This window comes from Macaca mulatta, chromosome 8 (assembly GCF_049350105.2).
Source record: "Macaca mulatta isolate MMU2019108-1 chromosome 8, T2T-MMU8v2.0, whole genome shotgun sequence".
NCBI lineage: Eukaryota > Metazoa > Chordata > Mammalia > Primates > Cercopithecidae > Macaca > Macaca mulatta.
This window is the reverse complement of record NC_133413.1, coordinates 116,954,335-116,978,552: the sequence shown is the minus strand read 5'-3', so window position 1 is coordinate 116,978,552 and position 24,218 is coordinate 116,954,335. Positions and strand designations below refer to the sequence as shown.

General features: G+C 37.3%; 1 protein-coding gene and 1 long non-coding RNA gene across 11 annotated transcripts in view; one reads left to right on the top strand and one right to left on the bottom strand.

Annotated features, from left to right (window-relative positions):
• Nucleotides 1–24,218, bottom strand: part of OXR1 (oxidation resistance 1) — a 469,361-nt gene that overhangs the window by 74,599 nt on the left and 370,544 nt on the right. For 6 of the 10 annotated variants that reach the window (XM_015145857.3, XM_015145860.3, XM_015145862.3 and 3 more), the window contains one exon: nucleotides 708–790. In XM_015145857.3, coding sequence (XP_015001343.2) covers nucleotides 708–790 — 83 coding nt within the window. Of the gene's footprint in view, nucleotides 1–707; nucleotides 791–19,164; nucleotides 19,497–24,218 lie in introns of those variants that run through there. The other 4 variants (XM_015145863.3, XM_077943955.1, XM_015145858.3 and 1 more) reach the window with 2 other exon arrangements.
• Nucleotides 19,789–23,422, top strand: LOC106999899 (uncharacterized). Its single transcript, XR_013397403.1, has 2 exons — nucleotides 19,789–19,954; nucleotides 20,044–23,422. It is a non-coding gene; the product is annotated as an uncharacterized LOC106999899 (long non-coding RNA).

Sequence of the window (24,218 nt, the reverse complement as noted above, 5' to 3'; positions counted from 1 at the left end):
GAAAAACACAAGGTAACAAAATCAAGCTCAGTTAAAAGTGCTTTACAACACGTTAACATTATCTAAATAAACAATCTTTACATTCAATCAAATAAGCAGCATACCATACACCAAAGCTGATTTCTCACTCCAGTTTCCCAGAGTAATCAGAAATGTGAAAAGCCAGGTGACTGCAGGGAGATTTGAAGTTCATTTCAAGAATACAGAAAAAAAAAAAAAAAAAAAAAGCTCAATTTTTAGAGCTAAAGGCAGTTAGCTATAAATAAATACAAATGATTTAATGTGGAAGGTTACACTGGAAGATTAACATCAACTTGTCTTTTATGTATCCCATCTGCCATTATAATTATCACTAGCACTGCTGGGAATATAATGAAGATCACATTTCTGAAAAGATAAATATTTTCCTAAAAGCCTAACCTAATAAAAATTATTGGCCCATGGGAACTCTCTCAGTAAATTATCATCTATATTAAATTAAATTTTCTAGGATAACTACCTTTGTGTCTCAGTAAAATTTATCTTTAAAGAAAAAAAAAACTAAAAACTTAAGTATTACTATTAATAAAACAATTATCCAAAGTGAAATACAGATTTTTAAAAATAAGGCAATTAACAATGCTTTTCTTATTTATAGCATAAACAGAGAATGTCTTAAAGAAGACTTTTACAAAGAAAAATAGCTTTTTTGAAAGCAAATAACTTACAGTATACTCAATAGTCCCTTTAGGTTTCTGAAAAGACATTCGTCTCCCATCTTTCTTGTCTAGGGTCTTCTTTTGGCCAGTGTCTGGAAAAAAAAAAGGTAAAATTCTTATTAAATTCATCTTTCTTTCAGAGTAACGTCAAGGACTACCAAATAGAGCTCTTTGGGCAGATGTCTAATTTACTAGTAATACAGCTTACTCCCTGGGATTCTCTGCTGTAAACAAGCAACTGTCAAAAAAAAAAGGAACTGAACTTCCTACTTGCTTGCTGTAGGAACCTGACCAGTATGAACCACTAGAATAATTGCAAGTCAACACAAAACGTAATTGTCAACAGAAAGGAAGTCATTAAAAATTAAATTACAGACCATTTATTTCAACATATTTAACCTGATTATAATACCACATTTCAAGATATATTATATATTTTAAAAATACATCTTTCAAGATACATATTATTATTATCCAAATAAGAAACTGTAACATTAGTTATCACAGGAAAAAATTTTTCTACAAGTCATAATGAAAAATAGTCTTCTCTATGGAATTAAATTATAAACTTTCAAATTAACATGCCATGAAGTTAAATCAAGGTGTGCTTTTATACATAAACATACATTTGAACATTTAATTTCAGATTGAATGCCAATTATTAATATTTTTCATTTGCTTATCAAGACTTCCTTGAATGTTTCCTTATTATCAAGATTAGGGAAACTGTTTCCCTTTAAATTTTGTGTAAGTGTTAACCTTCTCATCTATACTTCATGTAATAACAACACTGAATTGATAAAACACCACTCCTACCTAAACATAAAAATTACTAAAATGAAAATCTCTAAAAAACTAAATAAATCACAAAATTAAAGAAGACAGTAAACATGGCAAAATGCTATATTTACTTTACCCTCAAAATTTACCAAAATTAAAAACTATAGTCTTCAAAGAAACTTTAGTTCAACCTAAGACCATATAATCTAGAAAATATCTATTTCATTTTTCTCCCTCTATCTAAACTTACATGGCATTTTGATCACACAAGAGTTTATGTTGACCTAATTATCTCAGTTGTTGGGTGAATGGTTTTAAACAAGTACTAAAAAAAAATAATAATAAAATCAAAATCCCCAAAAAGGACAGTTACCTCTGCAATGCTTTAAAAACTATCCTAATACCTTCCTGACCACCCAGCTAACCCAAGTCCCTGTTATTAGTCACATAGCATCTTTATGTCTCCTTCACAGCATCTGGCAGAGTGTTAATATTTGTGTTTTAAATCTCTTCCGCTAAACTGTAACCTCCAAAACACTGCCTTTCTTCCACAAAGCCTCCTCAGTGCCCAACTAGGGGCCTGACACATGGCAAGCATCTAATGAAGTAATGTTCTGAAGCAACAACTTGAACTATACCTTGAACTACCAAAATTATTATAAACTGCCATTAATTTTCCATAAAGAAAAGTAGAGAAAGAATTATGGTTCATCCATTACAACTCTAGGAAAAAAAGTATGCAGAGATACACACACACACACACACACACCCCTTTTGTATCCTAAATATTTAAATAACTCTTAAAAACTAGGGAAAAAATAATGCAGGTGAAAATATGCACAAAAGATATAATCACAGACAATGCACAAGATGATGTAAAAATGTCCCTAAACATGTAATAATGTTGTTCAATCTCACTCATAATTAAATAAATGAAAATTTAAACTAAACTGAAATATCATTTCACACCTATCAGGTTGGTAAAAATTCAAAAGAAGTTTGGTCACATACTGTTTGACAGTAGGAAATGAGATATTCTACATTCCTGGTGGCAATGCAATATGGTAGAATTTTTATAAAGAAGAATATTATTTTTGCTTATCAAAATATTCTAATTCTTCTACACTGAATAGTTTACATTTAAGTTTGCTTCTCTAATGAGAAAATAAAAGCATTAAAATTATTTTAAGATAAAATAAGTTTTAAATAATTTATTTGTATTTTAAATAATTTAAAATGTATTAAAATAAAATTTAATCTATTTTTAAATATTTACAAGTATTAAATAATTTTTTAAATAATTTCTTTAAACAGCAAACAACGAAAAGCACTCCTCATTTTGCAATTTAAATTTCTCAAGCAATGCAATATACAATCACAGATTACTTTTAACTAATAACATACCCTTCCTTAATTGATTTTAGGAGTAACCCTTAGTTTGTATTTACTTTGCCTAATAGTTTCTCGATCTGTGTTTCATAATATCCCAAGAATTCATTAAACATGTTTGCAAGTTTGCAACAGATCTATAATTTTCAAGAGCTCACCACAGAATGCAGTTCAGGGCAAGAAAACTAAAGTACCAACTTTCTACAGTTTAAAGTTTGAAAAACAAATGGAAAATATTCTCTTTACTAATTAAAAATTATAAAATATTATGCAATAATTATATATTATAAAAACAGTTCTAAATTTTAATAATTAATATTAAAGTGTTTATTCACAGATATAAATACCAAAGTACATAAACTTTTTTCTTCCATCAATATGAAAATACAATCAAATAATCACAACATTTCAGAGTAGCTAGAGAAAAAGGCCAGGTCACCTACAAAGGCAAGTCCATCAGACTAACAGCAGACCTCTCAGCTGAAACCCTACAAGCCAGAAGAGATTGGGGGCCAATATTCATCACTCTTAAAGAAAAAAAATTCCAACCCAGAACTTCACATCTGGCCAAACTAAGCTATATAAGGGAAGGAGAAGTAAGATCCTTCCCATAAGAGCAAATACTGAGAGTATTGGTTACCACCAGAACTGCCTTAAAAGAACCCTAAAATATGGAAAGGAAAGATCATTAAACTTTTTCTCAGAATATTGTTTCCATATTCTTTGTCTAATATTAATGTACCACTTTTCATTAGTGTCTGCTTTTTCCTTCTACTCTCAACATTTCTGTATCCTTATGTATTAGTCCATTCTCAAACTGTTATAAAGAACTGCTCAAGACTGGATAATCTAGAAAGGGAAGAGCTTTAATTGACTGACAGTTCCACATGGTTAGGGAGGTCTCAGCTTAACTGTCATAGCAGAAGGCAAAGGGGAACCAGGCACCTTCTTCAGAAGGCAGCATGAGGAAGAATGAATTCAGGAGGAACTATCAAACACTTATAAAACCATCAGATCTCAGGAGAACTCACTATCACAAGAACAGAACTAGGGAAACCACCCTCATGATCCAATTATCTCCACCTGGTTTCTCCCTTAACACATGGAGAGTATCAGGATAATATTTCAAGATGAGATTTGGGTGGGGACACAAAGCCAAACCATATCATTCTGACCCTGGCCCCTCCCAAAGCTCATGTCCCTTTCACACTTCAAAACCAATCATGCCTTCCCAACAGTCTCCCATAGTCTTAATTCATTCCAGCATTAACCCTAAAGTCCAAGTCCAAAGTCTTATCTGAGACAAGGCAAGTTCCTTCTGCCTATAAAGCCTGTAAAATCAAAAGCAACTTAGTTACTTCCAAGACACAATGTGGGTACAGACATTGGGTAAATGTCTCTGTTCCAAATGGTAGAAATTAGCCAAACCAAAAGGACTACAGGTCCCATGCAAGTCCAAAATCCGGCAGGGAAGTCATTAAATCTTAAAGTTTCAAAATAATCTCCTTTGATTCCATGTCTCACATCCAGGTCACACTGATGCAAGAGGTGAGCTCGCATGGCCTTGAGTGGTTCCACCCCTGTGGCTTGGTAGGGTACAGCCCTGCTTCCAGCTGCTTTCACTGGCTAGCACTGAGTGTCTACAACTTTTCCAGGTGCACAGTGCAAGCTGTCAGTGGATTTACCATTCTGAGGTCTGGAGGAAGGCATGCCTCTTCTCACAGCTCCACTGGGAGACTCTTTGTGGGGGCTCTGACCCCACATTTTCCTTCTGCACTGCCCTAGCAGAGGTTCTCCAAGAGGGCTCCACCCCTACAGCAAAATTCTGCCTGGACATCCAGGCATTTCCATACATCCTCCGAAATTCAGACATAAGATTCCCAAACCTCAATTCTTGACTTCTGGCACCCACAGGCCCACCACCACATGTAAGCTGCCAAGGCTTAGGACTTGCATCCTCTAAATAAATGGCCTGGGCTGTATGTTGGTCCTTTTTAGCCACAGCTGGGATGCAGGGCACTGAGTCCTGAGACTGCACAAAACAGCAAGGCCCTGGATCTGGCCCATGAAACCATTTTTTCTTCCTAAGCCTCCAGGCCTGTGATGGGAAGGGGAACCACAAAGGTCTCTGACATGTCCTTGAAACATTTTACCCATTGTCTTGGTGATTAACATTTGCCTCCTCGTTACTTAAGTATCTGCAGCTGGCTTGAATTTCTCCTCAGAAACGGGTTTTTCTTTTCTATTGCATTGTCAGGCTGCAAATTTTCCAAACTTTTCAGCTCTGGTTCCCTTTTAAACATAAGTTTCAATTCCAAACCATCTCTTTGTGAACCCATAAAAATGAATGATTTTCAGATCACCCAGGTCACCTCTTGAACACTTTGCTGCTTAGAAATTTCTTCTGCTGGATATCCTAAATCATCTCTCTCATGTTCTACATATCTCTAGGGCAGGGGCAAAATGCTACCAGTCTCTCTGAAAAGCATAGCAAGAGCCACCTTTATTCCAGTTCCCAACAAATTCCTCATCTCCATCTGAGACCACCTCAGCCTGGACTTCATTGTCCATTATCACTATCAGCATTTTGGTCAAAGCCATTCAACAAGTCTCTAGGAAGTTCCAAATCTTCCCACATCTTCCTGTCTTCTTCTGAGCCCTCCAAACTGTTCCAACCTCTGCCTGTTACCCAGTTCCAAAGTTGCTTCCACATTTTTAGGTATCTTTATAGCATTACCCCAGTTTGTAGTTCCAATTTACTGTATTAGTCTGTTCTCACACTGCTATAAAGAATTGCCCAAGACAGGGTAATTCTTTTTTTTGAGACAGAGTCTCACTATATTGCCCAGGCTGGAGTGCAGTGGCACAATTTTGGCTCACTGTAATCTCCACCTCCCGGGTTCAAGCAATTCTTGTGCCTCAGCCTGCCAAATAGCTGGGACTACAGGCATGCACTCTGGACGTTCCCTTCTGACTTACCTTTCAGTTAGGGAATTCTTTCCTCTGTGGTGTCTAATTTGCTGCTAAATCCATCCACAAAGGTTCTAATTTGAGGGGTTGTATTTTTCACTTCTAGAATATCCATTTTTCTTTCGCATAGTTTGTATCTTTCTACAAAATTTTTAATTAGGTCAACACATAGCTATTTTAAATTTGATAACTACAATATCTAGAGTTACTGTGGGTCTGTTTCTATTCTCTATTGTGTCACATATCTTGTCATGTGCCTAATTATATTTTGTGTGCTGAACATAAAATTTGCAAAATTGTCTGAAGAAACATTTTGACATGTAGAAACTGGTGACTCTCCAGAGAGAATTAATCTTTCCTTCTGTCAAGTGCCTGAGGACACTAGTAATACCAGATCTTATTAATTAAGTTATAGAAATTTTAATAATTTAAAGCTGAAATATCTTCCTAGGAAGGCCTACCTACTTCGATTTATCTTTCTCCCTTATGTACAACATTTTGGGGTCCACAGTGAGAAGAGATCACTAGGGCCACCCATCCCCTGTGATAGGCCTTGCACTCTGGCCCGGTTCCATTACACCCACAGCCTGTCAAATGCCCCTTTTGGTCACTCAGTTCCTGTTTCAGGAATCAACACTTCCCCTGGGGTAAAAAGCAATCAAATTGGAGTTCTCCCTCCTTAGACCTTTGTCGTCATTCAGATCCTATCCTACCCACACCACTTAGCTTTCTGATACTCTTAATAAAATTTGTTTGCTTTGTGTCCAGCTTTTTAAATTGTTCTCAGCAGGATAGTCTGAATTACCTAGCTTGCTATTACTAGACTTAGAAGTCCTGAAGGGCTTTCAAGCAGAGAATTAGCAGAGCAGTATAAAACCTTTAAAAAAATAATTTTGGTAAAAAATGGAAAGGCATACTGTAGCAAGTCTGTAAATAATCAGTGAAACTATTATGAGATCAGTTTTAATGTAATAAGACTCCTATTATAACTGAATATTACAATATTGATAACAGCTATGTATAAAAAGTTTGATTATTTAAAACACTGAGCTGCAAGTCAGTATTTTCAAAAATAGTAATATAGATACTAAAACTTCAAACACTTTGAAAGTATCTTCTAAACTAAGAAAAAAAAAACAGATTGCTGATTGTAGCTTTTCTAATTATTCTATCAATAATGAGATACTAGGAAAAAAACTTGTATTTCTGACATTTCATTATTGACTCCTTATCTTATGATCAAAACAAAACAAAACCCCTCAATTTTCCCTCAAATCTAGTATCTTTTTCTAGATACTACTCCATCTTTCTGCTTCTTTTCAGTTGAATTTTTGAAAGTAGAAACCCACTTTTACTGTCATTATCTCCTACAGAATCCACAATGTGTTGTAATATCTTTTCTTCCCCAGTTCACAATCCCCACCCTAAAATGAATAAATTAAGTGGCAAATTTGATAGGCTTTTCCACTTTCATTTTATCTGATCTCTGTGAAACATCCAAGAGACTTCTTCTGCATGTTCCTCTTTCCCTTTATTTGAAAATATTTCACACTCCTCTTGGTCTCATACCCATTGATGTTCCTTTTTAATGCCTCTTTTCCTCCATCTAGATCTTAAAGTTGGCTCTCTTCTAAGTGAAAAGATCCATGATTTTTTTTAGTTTTTTTTTTATTATTATTATTATACTTAAATTCTAGCGTACATGATATTAAAGAGCTATAGAGCCTTGCTATTTAAAGTGTGTTCCAGGGTCCAGCTGCATTGACATCACCTAGAAGCTTATTGTGAATGTAAGATCTGAGGCTCAGTCCAGACCTACAGATTTACTATTGATTTGCATGCACAACACATTTGAGAGACATAGAAATAGAGCTTCTGAAGAGATCAAAGACCTGCAGACTGCGTAAGTGACAGAAGAAATGGGCTTCCCTACATAACTTCCTATTTGTGACAGTTAACATCACAGTTAACATCAGATTTGAAAACAGCAGTTTTCAAATCTCTGTCAAACTAATACAACGGTTTCTAAATTAGTCACTGTGATAGATTATATTATTGTTACTAAGCCTGTATTCCTTCCCGTTGAGGAATATAAAATATACTTCACCATCCTATTGATGTCAGACATGGCCAACTTGCTTTGCCCAATGAACCATATGTGTCTTCCAGGTGGAAGTGCTTAGAGCCAACATTATACTCCTTAGCTCTTTTCTATCTCAAAACCAGAGATCTTCCATATAGTGGGTGCTCCATCAACATGTATTCCAGAAGAAAGACGTAATTCCTAAAAGATTATTCCACATAAACACATGTGGGCACATGAGTCAGGCTATTCCCATTTCTACTCTTGGTTAAATTATTATGCTTGGGAGCTTAAAAAAATTATTCAACGATTCAGGCATAAAAAGCAAATCATCTACTGGGGAAATGGAAAAGAGTCTGGCTGGCTTGCATAAGACTTCTCTACTGAAACATTATTCAATGCTATAAGACTGAAATTATGCCACTGTATCAAAAACTCCAGAATCAAGGAGGACATTCTAAAAGCATTACTAGAGAATATAGAACAATAATAAGTTATAAAAAAGTGGTTGAAAAACTAAGTGTGAATGTTACAAACATGGACAATGTAAAAATAGTAAAATGAATAAATATTAGGATGTGAGAAGGAGAAAAATGAGAAATGAAACTGCTACTGTCTTATCAAAGCATGGTTAGACATATCCCACCTAAAACTGAAACAAGATTGTAATAACAATATCAATCTATAACTTTTTTTTTTTTTTTTTTTTTTTTTTAGAATTTGCTTAAATTTAGACACACTCCTTAGGAATTAATCTCTTATGGTGAAGAAGTACTATCTTTCATTCTGTCACTCCCTCCTTCTAACCATCCATCCATTCTTCTACATGTATATACACATAGAAGAGATCTTGGCAGTAATGCCTACCCAAATATTAACAGTATCTCTGGGTGACTGGATTAGAGGTGATTATTTTAAAGTTCAGTATTTGCAACATGTGACTTATTTATATATAGTATGTATCAGGTTTATTTTAAAAATTATTTTTTTCTTATGAAAGACTGGAAGCAAATATTCTACAATATTAATGGTTCTTAACTGTGGTATGTGAAAAAAGAATGATTATAATTCCAATGGTTTATTTATTCCACAAGAACCTTGCTACACAGTCATTTCATCTTCAGCATCTTTCTCTAAGCATATAAACATGCCTTCCTTTTAGGAACTTTTCATTATAAGTTACCTCAACTTTTCTAACGTTTCAATCCTATCCAGAGGTTGGCAGAAAACTTAAACATGCATTTCTTTCATTAACTTGCATCATAAAATAGGTGCATGCCCCAAGTACTTGTAAAGAAAAAATAAAAATAAAATAAAATAAATAAAATCTGCTAAATTCATCAAGAGTTTGATTGAGAGAAATAGCATTAAGGAAAACAGAATGATGTAGAGTCCTTCACATCCTAAGTCAGTACTTTTTAACCCTAGTTACATATTAGAATTCTGTAAGAAACTATGAGTGGAGATCTTAAACAGAGATTTCAAGATCAAATCTTTGATTATAATCAGATCTTGGCATCAAAATTTTTTAATGGCTACCCAGGGAATTCTAATGTGTACCCCACATTGCGACTCATTGCTATCAATGCTGCCCAATAAAACTTCCTGCAATGGTAAAAATGTTTTATATCTGCCTTGTGTAATATGGTAGCCACTAGCCATCTGTCTTTTGAGTACTTGAAATGTGTCTAGTGAGACTGAAAGCTGAATTTTAAGTTTTACTTAATTAAACTAATTTACATTAAAATAGCTACATGTGCCTAGTCACAAAGATTCTTTGCTTAGCCAAATTTTAGTCAGGCTGCTGAACCTTCTCCTATGCCTATCTGTTCACTTCCTTATAAAATCCAGTTTCAGCAAGAATCACGTTAAGGTCAGTTTAGCAGGACCCTCCCCCGATTCTGGATATCTGATTACCTTCCGTATCTGATCAGTTTTCTCATCCTCCACTGTCCAGGTGAACTCTCATCACCCTGGCCTGTCTTCAGCAAGAATCCTGGCAGGTCGGTTTCACCGTAATACCCCTTATTCCTGATGTTACCTCTTAGCAATTGTCCATCCATCTATCCTTACTCTACTCCTTGGCTATAAATTCCCACTTGCCCATTTTGTATTTGGAGTTGAGCCCAATCTCTCTCCTCAACTACAAAATCTCATTGCCACAGTCCCTATACCTATTGCTATAGTTCTGAATAAATTCTGTCTTACCGTGCTTTAGGAAGTATTATCAAATAATTTTTCCTTTAACACTAGTTGCTACCATATTAGAGCAAATACAGAATCCTGAATCCAAATTTCTCAATCCAGTTCCTCATTTGTATTAACTGCAATTCAGATACTCAACAGCCATATTTGCCTAGTGGCTACCAAACTGGACATCACAGATACAGACCATTTTCATCACCTCAAAAAATTCTATCGAGCAGTACTCTCAAAAAATCCAAAATAGAGAATCGTAACTATCCAAAATCTATGATTTTACATTTAAAACCCACTTCTCAGTTAAGATGGACTGTTAGATAACTGCATGTTTAGATTAATTGCTTTCCCCCTGTACAGAAGTGCTTTTACTAATTTGCAGTTTAGAGCTACTCCATTGAACTACATTAAAGATTTAATGGGTTTAAAAAAATTAAAAATAGATTTTTGAAACTGAAGTCTGTACTTACTATAAAAATAAGCTTTTTAGTTTGTTTTGCTTTATTACAGAGTTCCATGAGTTTTTTTTTGTTATATTCTCACTATAAGGAATAACTGTGTTTCTCCCGGCTGCCTAAGCAACAGGTTTACCTTTATCCTAGGGACACTGTGATTTATGTCTGATTACATTTCCCTCTTTCCATTTACTGCTAGAAAATAAAAGCCAATTTTTGTCCTTCCTCTAATGTATGCATTTGACCTTAAAACATGTTCCTTTTTTGTACTAGTATCACCTTTTGAACAAAATTTATTAAGAGTCTCTTAATGTAAGTTTCCTAGTGGCCATGAAATAAGCCTTTATACACTGAAAAACACTATCTGCAGTCTCTTTACTTTCAATGTTAGATTTCTTGAAGTTAAAAATATAAAAACCTACTTTCCCTTAAGTCTTCTACCATAAAAAGTGCATTCTATTTATAATCTAGCAAATTTTAACACTTTCTAAGGTGCTTTAAATAGCTGACCAACTCAAACTGGAAAACTAAACATCCCTAAATAATCCTGTTATAAACATGGGTAACTAAGTTCTCTTACATATATTGCAGGTCCTTGAATAACATCGTTTGGTTATCATTTTTTTTTTATAACTTTGATGAGAAAAAAAAAATCAATTCCTAGCCAAGGCCACTGTCTGTGTGGAGTTTACACATTCTACCCACATCTGTATAGGTCTTCTCCGAGTACTCCAGTTCCCTCCCACATCTAAAGATGTGCACATTAGCTTAATTAGTGTGTTTAAGCTGTCCTAGTATGAATGAGTGTGTGTGTTTGTGTGTGTACATGTTTGTGTATGACTGTGCCCTGAGGTGGAATGGTGTCCTGTCTAGGGCTGGTTCCCACTTTATGCCACGAGCAGGACAGGATCCAGCCAACAGTGACTCTGAACTGGAATAATTGAGTAAATAATTATCTTGTTGTTATTAACCTTTCTTTAATGTTTGTATAGTTCACATTTATTTCAATGTTTAATACTGGAAGTGTTTTAGGTCTTTACTTACAAGTTTGCCAATGTTTTTGTGACCAGAAATATATAGTAGGAACCTAACTCTTGTTTACATCAATTAGCATATGGTAAAATTGGTTTCTTTATACATCATTTTGCTTAAAAGTTGCAGTTTCCACAAACCTATGGATGGTGTCAAAGGTGGACTTACTATACTAAACTGCAGTTATAAATTTACTATATTCTATTTTAAACACATTGCTTCTAACAAGTAAACCTCCTGAGAACTTAAATATTAAAAAATACCTTATACTAAGTTTTAAATATAATAAATGTTAAGTTCTTAAACATTCCAGTGGTTTCTAAGTTTAGCCAAATTGTTGCACCTTTCAACTTAAAATCCCAAGTCAAAAAACAAATACGCAAGTATGCATTTTAAATTATACTCTTAAGACTAATTTGTTGGGCACTTTTATAGGCCTAATTCTCTGAAACACAACAAATACCTTAAAGACCAAGTACACTGATTATTCCTAGACTTAAAACAAAACTATTAATATAAGCATTTAATAAATTTCATCGTTTCTATATTTACTTCTAACTTTCTCATGGATAAAAGACTTACCCACTAAGAAAAGCGTGTTTCCCAGACCAGCAGCATCAGCATTACTTGAGAACTTGTTAGAAATGCAAATTCTCAGCCATACAGAATCACAAATTCTAGCAGAGGTATCCAACAATGTTTTTCTAACAAGCCCTTCAGGAGATGATTCTGTTGCATGCTAAAGTTTGAGAATCATCAGCTTATTTTAGAGGCAGTTTTGCTCTAGAACACAGATAATACAGAACTTCCTATCAGCTATCCTGTGAGATGAGCAGCAATTCTAAAACAGGCAAATCAACTTCATGCCTGAGAACCACTGAACTAAATGAAACACTATTAAGGAAGGCTAACTAGCTGGGAGTCACCATTAAAGTCCACTGAGGTTGCTGATCAAGTAGAGAGTATTCTCTTCCTCCCAACCTAGATTTAGGAAAAGAGACTAAAACTGGAGCCAGCTAGGGTTATCTTTACCAACACTGTGAGTTTTTTGTTTTGTGGTGGTGGTGGTTACATAGTTACTGTAACAACTGGTATATTCCAGGTCCCTTAGAGCAGTGGTCCCCAACCTTTATGGCACCAGAGATCGGTTTCATGGAAGACTATGGAATATGGACACGTGGGCAAGGGCTGAGGGATGGGGAGAGAGATGGTTTCTCGATTAAACTGTTCCACCTCAGATCATCAGGGATCAGACCTTGCATGTGCAGTTCACAACAAAGTTCACACTCTTATGAGAATCTAATGTCCCCACTGATCTACCAGGAGGCAGATCTCAGGCAGTAATGCTGGCTCGCCTGCTGCTCACCTCCCGCTGTGCAGCCTGGTTCCTAACAGGCCATGGACCAGAGCTGGGGACCCCTGTCTTAGAGGCACTTGTTCTTCCTGGGTTCAAGATAAGCCATCATCTAACTCTTTTTTTTCTTTTTTCTTTTTTTGAGACAGAGTTTCACTCTTTTGTCCAGGTTGGAGTGAAGTGGCATGATCTCAGTTCACTGCAACCTCCATCCCACTGGGTTCAAGTGACTCTCCTGCTTCAGCCTCCCAAGTAGCTGGGATTACAGGCATGAGCCACCATGCCTGACTAATTTTTGTATTCTTGGTAGAGACAGGGTTTCGCCACGTTGGCCAGAGTGGTCTCAAACTCCTGACCTCAATGATCCACCTGCCTCGGCCTCTGAAAATGCTGGGATTACAGGCGTGAGCCACTGTGCCCGCCCAACCATCATCTAACTCTTAGCACATCATCTGAGTTGGCAATTTCCAACCTAATATATTTCTAATTTTTCTCACACCCTCATTGGATTTCGCATTTCCAGCTCTGTCATTTTACTAACTTTCTAATTCTAAAGAACCTTCGATGACAATCCATCCTATCCTTTACAATCTAAATTAATTTAACTTTAACACTTTACATGAAAGAATTTCAATTCTCACATTTTTTTTTCCCTATCTCAAGGACTATAATTCTTGCAAATACTAAGAAAACACCCAAATAAATTCTGAATCTCTCATTTCTTTCTTTGGCTCAGATTTTTCAAAAGGAAAATAGGATAATAATAGTACTATTTCATCAGGTTTTTATTAGGATTAAACAAAAAACATTTGTTCAGAGCCTGCCCCATTACAGCTATTATTCTTGCTATAGGTTGAGTATCACTTATCTGAAGTGCTGGGGAACAGAAGTGTTTTGGATTTTTTTGAATCTTCCTAAAGGATAGAATGGATTTGGAATATGTGCATTACTGATGGAGCATCCCAAATCCAAAAATCCAAAATGCTCCAAAGAGCATTTCCTTTGAGCATCATGTAGGCCTTCAAAAAGTTTCAGATTTTGGACTTTCTGATTTGGGATGCTCAACCTGTTATTAGTAAAAGTATCATCATCGTCATCATCATTATTACTTCTGTTATTACTAAAAGTATCATCATCAGCATCATCATCATCCCAGTTATTGAAATAGCCATTACCCCTAATCCAAGCAAGACATGATTTTTTAGGCCCCCTAATATTAGGTTAGAAACCCTTGTTATATACTCTCATAATATATTTTACTTTCCATGCCCAATACCCAACACTGTTATAAATTCCTTGTCCAATGTCTATTTTTTTCCTAAATAGGATCATTAATGAACCCCAGTACCCTCATCAGCAAAACGAAACTGCTACTATTGACTACCTCATAGGGTTGTTGCTGAGGGTTAACTTGTGCATAAGACACAGCAAGCACTATATGTGTTGCCTATTATAATTACTATTCCATGTCTTGGTTTACATTTTCCATGATTATCAAAAGTGAACCAGTAACAAGAATATCAATTTCAGGCTTCTAAACTCTTCTCCTTCAGTTACATATATTCAGTATATAGGATTTTCTTAATGTAAACCTAAAATGAAATTTCAGCATCAGGGATAATCATTTAAGAAATATTATTATTAAATAGTGTTTCCTTGACATGTCAAATAATTCAAGTCATAAAAATGTAGTATGTTCCCACTTAACCTCATTTTTCATCAACTCTATTGATATACACACACATACCAGTAATATATATGCTATGAGGCAGAGCAGTTTTAGGTGCCCAGTTCAACAATTTGCAACTAAGGTCTATGGTTGGTATTACAAGATGTTAATGTCCCATATTCAAAGTTGAAAGAACTGTTGGCTACTGAAGTCAGCACTTCTGCATAGGAGTAGCCATTTTAGTAGAACTGTTCCATCACTGCTTCTACTACTGCTATCCAGCATTGTCATCCTCCCACTAAGGGGCCAAGAAGGACTAAGATGAAAAAGTGAACCCCTGCTTCTATTCCTTCTCACATCCTAACATCAGAGGAGTTACGCATCAAGAAGGGGTGGAGGGGAGTTTGTGAGAGCTAGACCACACCTCTTCTTCACTGCAAACCTAACCTGGAATGGGAACTGAGGTAGAAAGATAAATGGAGGTATAAATTGAATATGAGACTGAAATTTTTAAATAAATGGACCAAGTCTTAAGTAACTGAAAGATACTGTTTTAATTGCTAAAAATAAATGAAAAGAAAATGTAAAAGGGCTGAGTTATGCTCAAAGAATCCTGTCACCAAGTGGGAAAATGAGGTTGATATAACAGGACAGCTTATGATAAAAAACTATTTCATGTTTATATTACAGTAAGTTGAGAGTCTACACTACTAAAAATTTATCTATATTTATTACAATCTAGTGAAGTGAGTACTTTTAAAGATTATACATTATGAGTTATTGTCATGCCCCTAAACAAGAGCTATATTTAAAGTTCAAACAATTTTTTAAAATCAAAGCATAATGTACCCTTTAATCAGGAACAAGCATTGTATTTTAAGATGTTTCCTTTGTAATCGTTATTAACTAGATCAATGGTGTGATAATGTCCTTAATATGTCTAAGTCTCAATTATGGTTTTCCTGAGAGGGCTATAATGGCGGAGCCAGCAAGCACTAAAAGCTGGTAGGAGCAAAAGCAGCCACCTTGGAGAGGAGTAAAGGAAGGAGAGACACCAACAGTTCAGTAAGTGGTTTGTTTATAGAAAGCGTAAACTCAGAAACATTGACTAAAGCTTTTTTTGTTGTTTGTTTGTTTGTTTGAGATGGAATCTTACTCTGTTACTCAGGCTGGAGTGCAGTGGTGTGATCTTGGCTCATGGCAACTTCCACCTCCCCGGGTTCAAGCGATTCTCCTGCCTCAGCCTCCTGAGTAGCTGGGATTCCAGGAGTGTGCCACTATGCCCAGCTAATTTTTGTTCTTGTTTTATTTTTGAGATGGAGTCTCGTTCTGTGGCCCAGGCTGGAGTACAGTGGGGCCATCTCACTGTAACCTTGCCTCCTGGGTTCAAGCAATTCTCCCACCTCAGCTTCCCTGGTAGCTGGGACTACAGGCACGCTTCACCACGCCTAGCTAATTTTTGTATTAGCAAAGACAGGGTTTCACCACGTGGTCAGGCTGGTCTCGAAGTCCTGACCTCAGGTGATCCACCCGTCAGGGCTTGCCAAAGTGCTGGGATTACCAGCGTGAGCCACCACAACTGGCTGACATTTGACCAAAATTTTATCTGGTCTATCCTTAATCTGTTAATGGTAAAACTATCTTATCAACATCATTACTGAACATGACTCCCTCTACCCCTTCTTGATGCGTAACTCCTCTGATGTTGGGTTGTGAGAAGGAACAGAAACAAGGTTCCACTTTTTCATCTTAGTGGATGAAAGGAGGAGTAAGATCACTAACAACAAAGGGTTTCCTGGAATGCAATCAATTTACATGTGTGAAAGTATCTGTAACAAGAAATACTCCTATAATACACAGGACTTTTTAATGAACTGAAGAAAGAATGATAGCAGGAAACTTAAGCAGCTATTAAGAAACTGAAATAAGAATAATCTCAAGCAGAAAGAGCAGAAGAAATCCTTCAAACAGACTGACAGACACTCATTCTGAAGGACACCAACACAAAGAACAACCCTAGAGCCAAAATCCTCCTGATAAGCAGCTGCAAAGCACAGAATTCTCATTTTAAACAAAGGCTAGCTGGAAACACATGAAGACTCACTTATTTTTACTTGTGTATATACACGTTGCCTCCCAAAAGTCGGCTAGTTTTTACTAATTCTACTCCAAATGAAAGTGCTCTAGAACAGAGGATTTTGAAATCACCAAATCCAACCTCATTTACAAAGGAGAAAATATAGGCCCAAAGACACTAAGTAACTTTTCCAAATTCTTGCAGGAAGTTAATGGTAGGATGCACCTGCCCACATGACTGTGGTCATACTTTGACCTCACAAGGCCTCTCTAATGTGTCAGAGATTTGGGGGCACCGTGAATATTAAAGAATATGTAATGAATTCATAAGGCAGCTTCTACAGAAGCGGAATATGTATCACTTCTGAAGTGCCACTTTGAAGGAGGGTGTCAGATATAGCTGTGTGCTCCATATATATAAACACAAAGTACCTGCTGCCCAGTCTGGATTCTCCTCCTGGGCTCAAAAGATCTTCCCGCCCCAGCCTCCTGAGCAGAGTAGCTGGAACTACAGACAAGGGCCACCAAGATACACGTGTTTGGGCATATTTATTAAAACACTAACCATATTCCTTTTTAGTTAAGTTACCCCACATATTTCTGAATTCTCCAGCCATCTCAAGGCTGGTCACATATCAACTGTTTTCAATTTCAGGCTACTGAAAACTCATTTAAAAAAATCCTTGAGGCCGGGCGCGGTGGCTCAAGCCTGTAATCCCAGCACTTTGGGAGGCCGAGACGGGCGGATCACAAGGTCAGCAGATCGAGACCATCCTGGCTAACACGGTGAAACCCCGTCTCTACTAAAAAAATACAAAAAACTAGCCGGGCGCGGTGGCGGGCGCCTGTAGTCCCAACTACTCGGGAGGCTGAGGCAGGAGAATGGCGTGAACCCGGGAGGCGGAGCTTGCAGTGAGCTGAGATCCGGCCACTGCACTCCAGCCTGGGCGGCAGAGCGAGACTTCGTCTCAAAAAAAAAAAAAAAAAAAATCCTTGATTCGAACACTTTAAAGTCCCTTTCCTATGCCTGGTCCCATTTTTAAGAGGATTCTGCCTTTGGTTAACATTCTTCAGAGCAGAAACAAAAAGTATTCCCCTCCCCTTTTCATTTCTTAATTCCATAAACAGCAATTCTACAGATAAAAAATATTTTACGTAAAGTAAGGAAAATTTATTTAAAAGGGCTATGCTAAAATGAGATTTTAATATTTCTTCAAAGCTTAAGATTTCTTCAAAACGTCTTAATATTTAGATTAATTTGTAGATCTTAAGATCTACAAATTAAATATTAAACAAGATAGATTATTACACACATAGATCAAATTATGTGTGATCACATAGATCAATAGATGTCCTCACTGTTTTACTGCTTTAAAACAATCTATAGGGCTCAGCATGGTGGCTCAGGCCTGTATTCCCAGCACTTGGGAAGGCCCAGGCAGGAGGATCACTTGAGGCCAGGAGTTAAGACCAGCCTGGGCAACACAGCGAGACACCATCTCTACAAAAATAAAGATAAAATTTAAAATAAAATAAAATGACTGGTAGGATGTGGAGTTATAAACAGATTTTACACTTTGTGCCTATCTTTATTTTCTAAACTCTCTAATGCTAATTTTTCATAACCTTCAAATATTAAAGCAATTAACAAAAATAAAATAAAATAAGACATGGCTAGCATGTCTGCTACCTGTTAAAGGAAGCCAAGGACACTGGAAATTACCCTGTGCCTTATGCTGAAACTGTTCAGCAGCACTTTCAAAAATTCTGTAAGTTATCAATATCATGTCGCTACAAATGACTGTTTTAAAGAATGGCACAAAGACACTGTGGTGAAAAAAATCAACCAACACAACACAAAATAAACAGGAACTGAGAAAGTTTCTAGGTTCTGCCATCACAAGACAACGTGCAGCCGTTCAAAAAGTACACGACGCAAAAAGTCAACTAGCTTCCCATGTTAATGAAGTGTTTCATTTTACAAAGAAGTATGTGGCTTTTTATGTTTCGTTTAGGAAGTGAATCCTAATAGCTGACAAATATCAAAGAAAGATTGACCCAAACCAAAACGAAAACAGGCACAACGCTCTTCAAGAATCCAAGACTGAAAACACCGACGTCATAACTGGTTCAGTCTTCACCTCCCAGTGGGAGGGAAAGAGAGAATGGATCGTACCCTTGAAATGCTTGGCGGGGAAAGAAAATCAAGTCTAGGTGGGGAAAGCAGGAAGAGCAGAGCAGGAAGAGCTGGCACGCAGCTCAAAGTCTTCCCTCCCCAGAGCCGAAGGAGTCCTTCCTTCCTCGCCCCCTGCGGCCGCCACCCCAGCCACGTCGCCCGCCCGTCCCAGGCACACCTGCCGGGGCCGGGCCGCGACCCCCGCCCGGCGCCACGACCACCGCCTCCCCCCAGCCCTCAGCCTAGGTCGTCCGCGCGGAAGGCGAAAGAAGGGTGGGCTCACCAGGTCCCTCCGGGCTGGACGGCGCCGGGGGCCGGTGGGGCGGGGACCCGCACCCGAGGTCCCCCTGGGCGGGCTCCCTCAGGTAATCCTCGAAGCGCACCTGCCGGGCTTCGCCGCCGCCCCCGAACCCCCACAGGCGGTTGGCAGTGCCCCGCAGAAGGCGTCCGCTCTTCTCGGTGAACGTTGTCAGGTAGTCCATGCTGCCGCGGGGCCGGACGCGGAACTGGGGCCCAGGAGGTCGACGGTTTCGGCGGTGGCGGCCACCACTAGCGCGCCCGCCGCCCCATCAGACCTGATCCAGGGGAGGTGGCTCCGCGCGCCTCACAGGAGGTGGAGAGGGGGAGGGGGCGTCCCTCTCCCGGCCCGGGGACAGACCATCAGGAAACCACGCGTCGGGGGAGCAAAAGACGGACAAAAGTTTTTGAAAAGTTTTTCTTGTGGCTTCCAAATGCCAAATGAGGCAGAACTTAGCTTGTCACATAGGTATATTCTTCCTGGAACCGAGGCGGGGTCGGAAAACTGGTGGCTTTTAAGCAAGCTGGACGGGTCCTCTCCGGGCATCCCCCCACCGGCCTGGCGCCAATGGAGCTGGCCTGCCCCGCCCTGCCCCTCCCCGCCCCGTCCGGGCTCCGACCGGACTTTCAGGACTGCAAGGGAAAGGGGGTGGACAGCCAGCCTCCCGCCAGGTCAGAGGAGGGGATAAAAATGGCCCAGGGGAGACATTGCTGGAGTTGCACGGAGTTCGGGAGCTTAGGAAGGGTCTGCAAATAACAGTCAAAAACTTTGAAGGGTGTGTATGTTGGCTTGGGGAAAAAAGAGGGTGGAGTGTATCACATAAAACTTGCAGCTTGTATTTACTTTTTTCTTTTTTTTTTTTAGGACGGCGGAGATACTTTCAACGTTAAGATTGCAGTCATAATTACAACATGAATAGTAACATTTTAAGTTCGTTGTACCAGTATGAACTCATGTTAGTGTTCGACATTCTATGATCCCAGTCCTGTTTAAGCAATGTAATTGAAGACTTTAGTTTGCAGATCTACCTTTCAGGGACCAAGAACCTAGACAGGGAAAGAGCGGTACCTTTTGACAGAAATTTAATACCCCATTTTGCTTCCTGTGAGATCTGGTTATTCTCTTCCTTTCACATCTGTTCGTAGCTCTTGTAGTTTTCCCAGGCATTAAATAAGTAAACCCTCTTTCTTGGAATCACCAATATATTACTATACTGGGGGAAAAAAAAAGATTTGAATTACTTAGGAAGCTGATGAACTACCCACTCCAACAATAGAGTCCTGAAAATCAGTCTTAAGCTTTTGGCCAAACTACTGAAGATTATGCCTCCTGACACACACACACCCTCTTTTTGTTGTTGTTGTTGTTGTTTTAACCAGTTGACAGATCTTTTTTGCATCATCACCATTTTCAGTTTAAATTCTTACTAGGTTGGATAAATGTCACCATTCTAATATCAGCCATCATCATTATACTTGGTGAAAAATACCGCATGTCTGGGCTGCACCCTCACAGTGTCTAATTCGGTGTTTATGGGAAAGGGGCCCAGGAGAATCAGCATATCCAGCAATCCATGTTTTCAGGGTTGTGGCTTGGGAAAGAACTGTTACAGACTTCTGCTCTACCTAAGGACCTATTTTGTAGATGTTGCAATGGATGGAATGTTTGTGCTTTCCCTCAAATTCATTTGTTAAAATCCTAACCCCAGTGTGATGGTATTAGGAGGTGGGGCCTTTGGGAGGTAATTCATGAGCATAGAGGCCTCATGAATGCGATTAAGTGCCCTTATAAAAAAGGGACCCAGAGAGCTGTCACCATCTTTCTGCCACATGAGGATACAAAAACACAGCAGTTTGCAAACCAGAAGAAGGTCCTCACCAGAAACTAACCATGCTGGCACCCTAATCTTGGACCTCTAGCCTCCAGAACTGTGAGAAATAAATGTGTGTTTATAAACCAGTCAGTGAGTCTGTGGTGCTTTATTATAGCATCCAGAACGAGCTAAGACAGCTACTAAGTAGCATTCCATTTGACAAGGAAGCCTTACCATGCACACTACTTCTGAGTTCAATGAAAGAGAGGCTCGGTAAGTTTTAAAAATCAAATTTCAATGAATTAGTGTAATTCTCATTAACAATTTAAATTATTTTTCTAAGATATGTTTTACATCTTCTAAAAATTTACCGGTTTGTTATAAGCATATCCAATTAATGCTTGAGATTTTACCTGATTAGATCTGCACTTTTACGTCCAACATTTGCAGGAACCTTCATTCTACCAGTTCAAATCCAGATTTACAGGTAGTTAACCCATCTGGTTTTTTGTTTTTGTTTTTGTTTTTTTTTTTTTCTGCTTCTATTTTATAGAAGGCTAGAGCTGCTGGAGAAAAATGTGTAACCTTGGTGACTGAATGCCTTACAATCTTTGATTTAAACTCGGCTGGTCGTAATGTCTCTAAAATCCTTTTGTTTATATAGTCAGTGTTCTCTTTCATTCTCTATATTTGTTGTCTGAACTGTCATCATTCTCCTGAAGTTACCAAACTCGTCACTTGAACATGTTACTTTGCCTTCTACATGACCCAGAAAATCATAGGCCATGAAATATGAACATTCATTTTTCTTTCCTTTTTCTCTTCAATCTACATCAAGTTGCTCTCTCTACCTTGTCTTAGAAGGAGGTCTTTATTCCTGTCCATGCCTTTCTTCCGAAAGTCTAATTATGTTGTCTGTGGCTTGCCAGCTTTATTATTCTTCTCTGTTCCTTTTCACTATATGTCCTTTCCTCTTATCCTTCCATCAGCCACATAAATCACTCTCAGCCTTAAAAAAAGCTTGCTTATATACCATGCCCGCTTTTTCAAGCTACCTTTTGCCTCATTAAAAAAAAACCAAACCTTTATTGATATGTAATTTAAGTACTGTAAAATTCAACTGTTAAAATTATACAGTTCACCTGATAACAATTCAGGGTTATAAAGCTATCATCAAAATGTAATCTTTGAACCTGAACATTTCCATCACCACAAAAACTTTTTACCAATCTGTAGTCACTCCCCAGTCACACTTGCAGCCCTAGGCAACCACTAGTCTATTTCTGTCTCAGTGGATTTGCCTTTTATAGACATTTCATATAATACTTGGTCTTTGGGGTCTGGTTTCTTTCACTTGTTTTGAGGCTTCTTCGTGTTGTAACATGTATTAGTACTTCATTCCTTTTTACTGCCAAATAACATTACATTGTATAAGATATACCACATTTTATCGATCCATTCATCCATTGATGGATATTTGGATTGTTCATACCTTGAGGCTATTATGAATAATGTTGTTAGGAACATCTATGTAATTAAGTTTTTTTGTTGACCTATTTTCATTTCACATATATACATATGAGTGAAACTGCTGGGTCAAAATGGTGGCTTTCAGTGGGCAAAAAGGTTTAATTTTGATGAAGTCCAATTTATCAATATTTTTATCAGGTCTGTGCTTTTCATTGTATCTAAGAAATCTTTTGACTAATCCAAAGTATGAAGATTAACTATTATGTTTTTTCTATGAGTTTTATTTTATTTAGCTCATTGATCTAATATAGGTCTAATATAGGTCTTTGATCTATTTGGGTTCAGGTTTCGTGTGAGGAAGTGGTCCAAATTCATTTTTTTATGTGTGGCTATCCAGTTGTTCCAGCACCATGTATTGAAAAGATGATTTTTTCCCCCATTGTCTTTGCATCTTTTTCAAAACTTAATTGACCTTAAATATAAGGTTTTATTTCTGGACTCTCAATTCTACTATTCCTAAACCCATGCCAATACCATGCTATCTTGATTACTTAGCTTTCTAGTAAGTTTTGGAATTGGGAAGTGTGAGTCTTCCCGTTTTGTTCTTCATTTTGAAGATTGTTTTGGCTATTTTGCATCCTTTTCATTCCATATGAATTTTAGGATTACTTTGTCAATTTCTTCAAAGAAAAAAGTCAGTTGTAATTTTGATAGGAATAGCATTAAATCGGTAGATCAGTATGGGAAGTATTGCTATATCGTCCATAAACAAAAGGATGTCTTTCCATTTAGGTAGATCTTCAATTGCTTTCAGCAGTGTTTTGTGCTTTTCATTGTATAAATCTTGTACTTTTTTGTGACATACATTAATACGTGTTTTATTTTTTGTTGGTATTGTGAATAGATTTTTTTTTAGATTGCCATTGCTAGTATACAGAAATAAAATCGATTTTTGAACACTGTTCTTGTATCTTACAACCTTGCTGGACTCACTAATAAATTCTACTCATTGTTAAATGGATTTCTTAACATTTTCTCTATATAAGTACATGTTTTCTGTAAATAAAGATGGTTTTGTTTTTTCCCTTCCAATTCAGATGCCTTTTTTTTCTTGCCCAATTGCCCTGGTTAGAACTTTCACAGTACAATATTAAATAGAAGTTGTGAGAGCAGATATCATTTTATTCCTGAATTTGGAGAAAACACACTGAGTCTTTCACAATTAAGTATGATATTATATGTTGGTTTTTTGTAGATGCCCTTACTCTAGCTTAGGAAGGACCATTCAATTCCTAATTTATTTTATTTTTGTCATAAATGGACGTTAGATTTTGTCAAATGCTTTTTCTGCTTCTGTTGATATAATATTGTGCTTTTTGTTCTTTATCCTGTTAATATAGTGTTTACATTAATTAATATTTGTATATTAAATGAACCTTGCCTTCCTTAGATAACCTTCAGAATGTATAATATGATGCTTGATTTGGTTTGTTGGTATTCTGTTGATGATTTTTTGTCTATATTCATAATAGATATTATATTGGTTTATACTTTTCTTCCCTTGTGATATCCTTGTCTTGCTTTGGTATTTGGGTAATACTGGCCATCCTTTTCTAATTTTTTGGAAGAGTTTCTGAAGGATTGTTACTAATCATTCTTTAAGTGTTTAATAGAATTCCCGATTGAAGCCATCTGGTCCTAGGCTTTTCTTTCTGGTAATATTTTAAATTACTATAATCGTTTACCTCATACACAC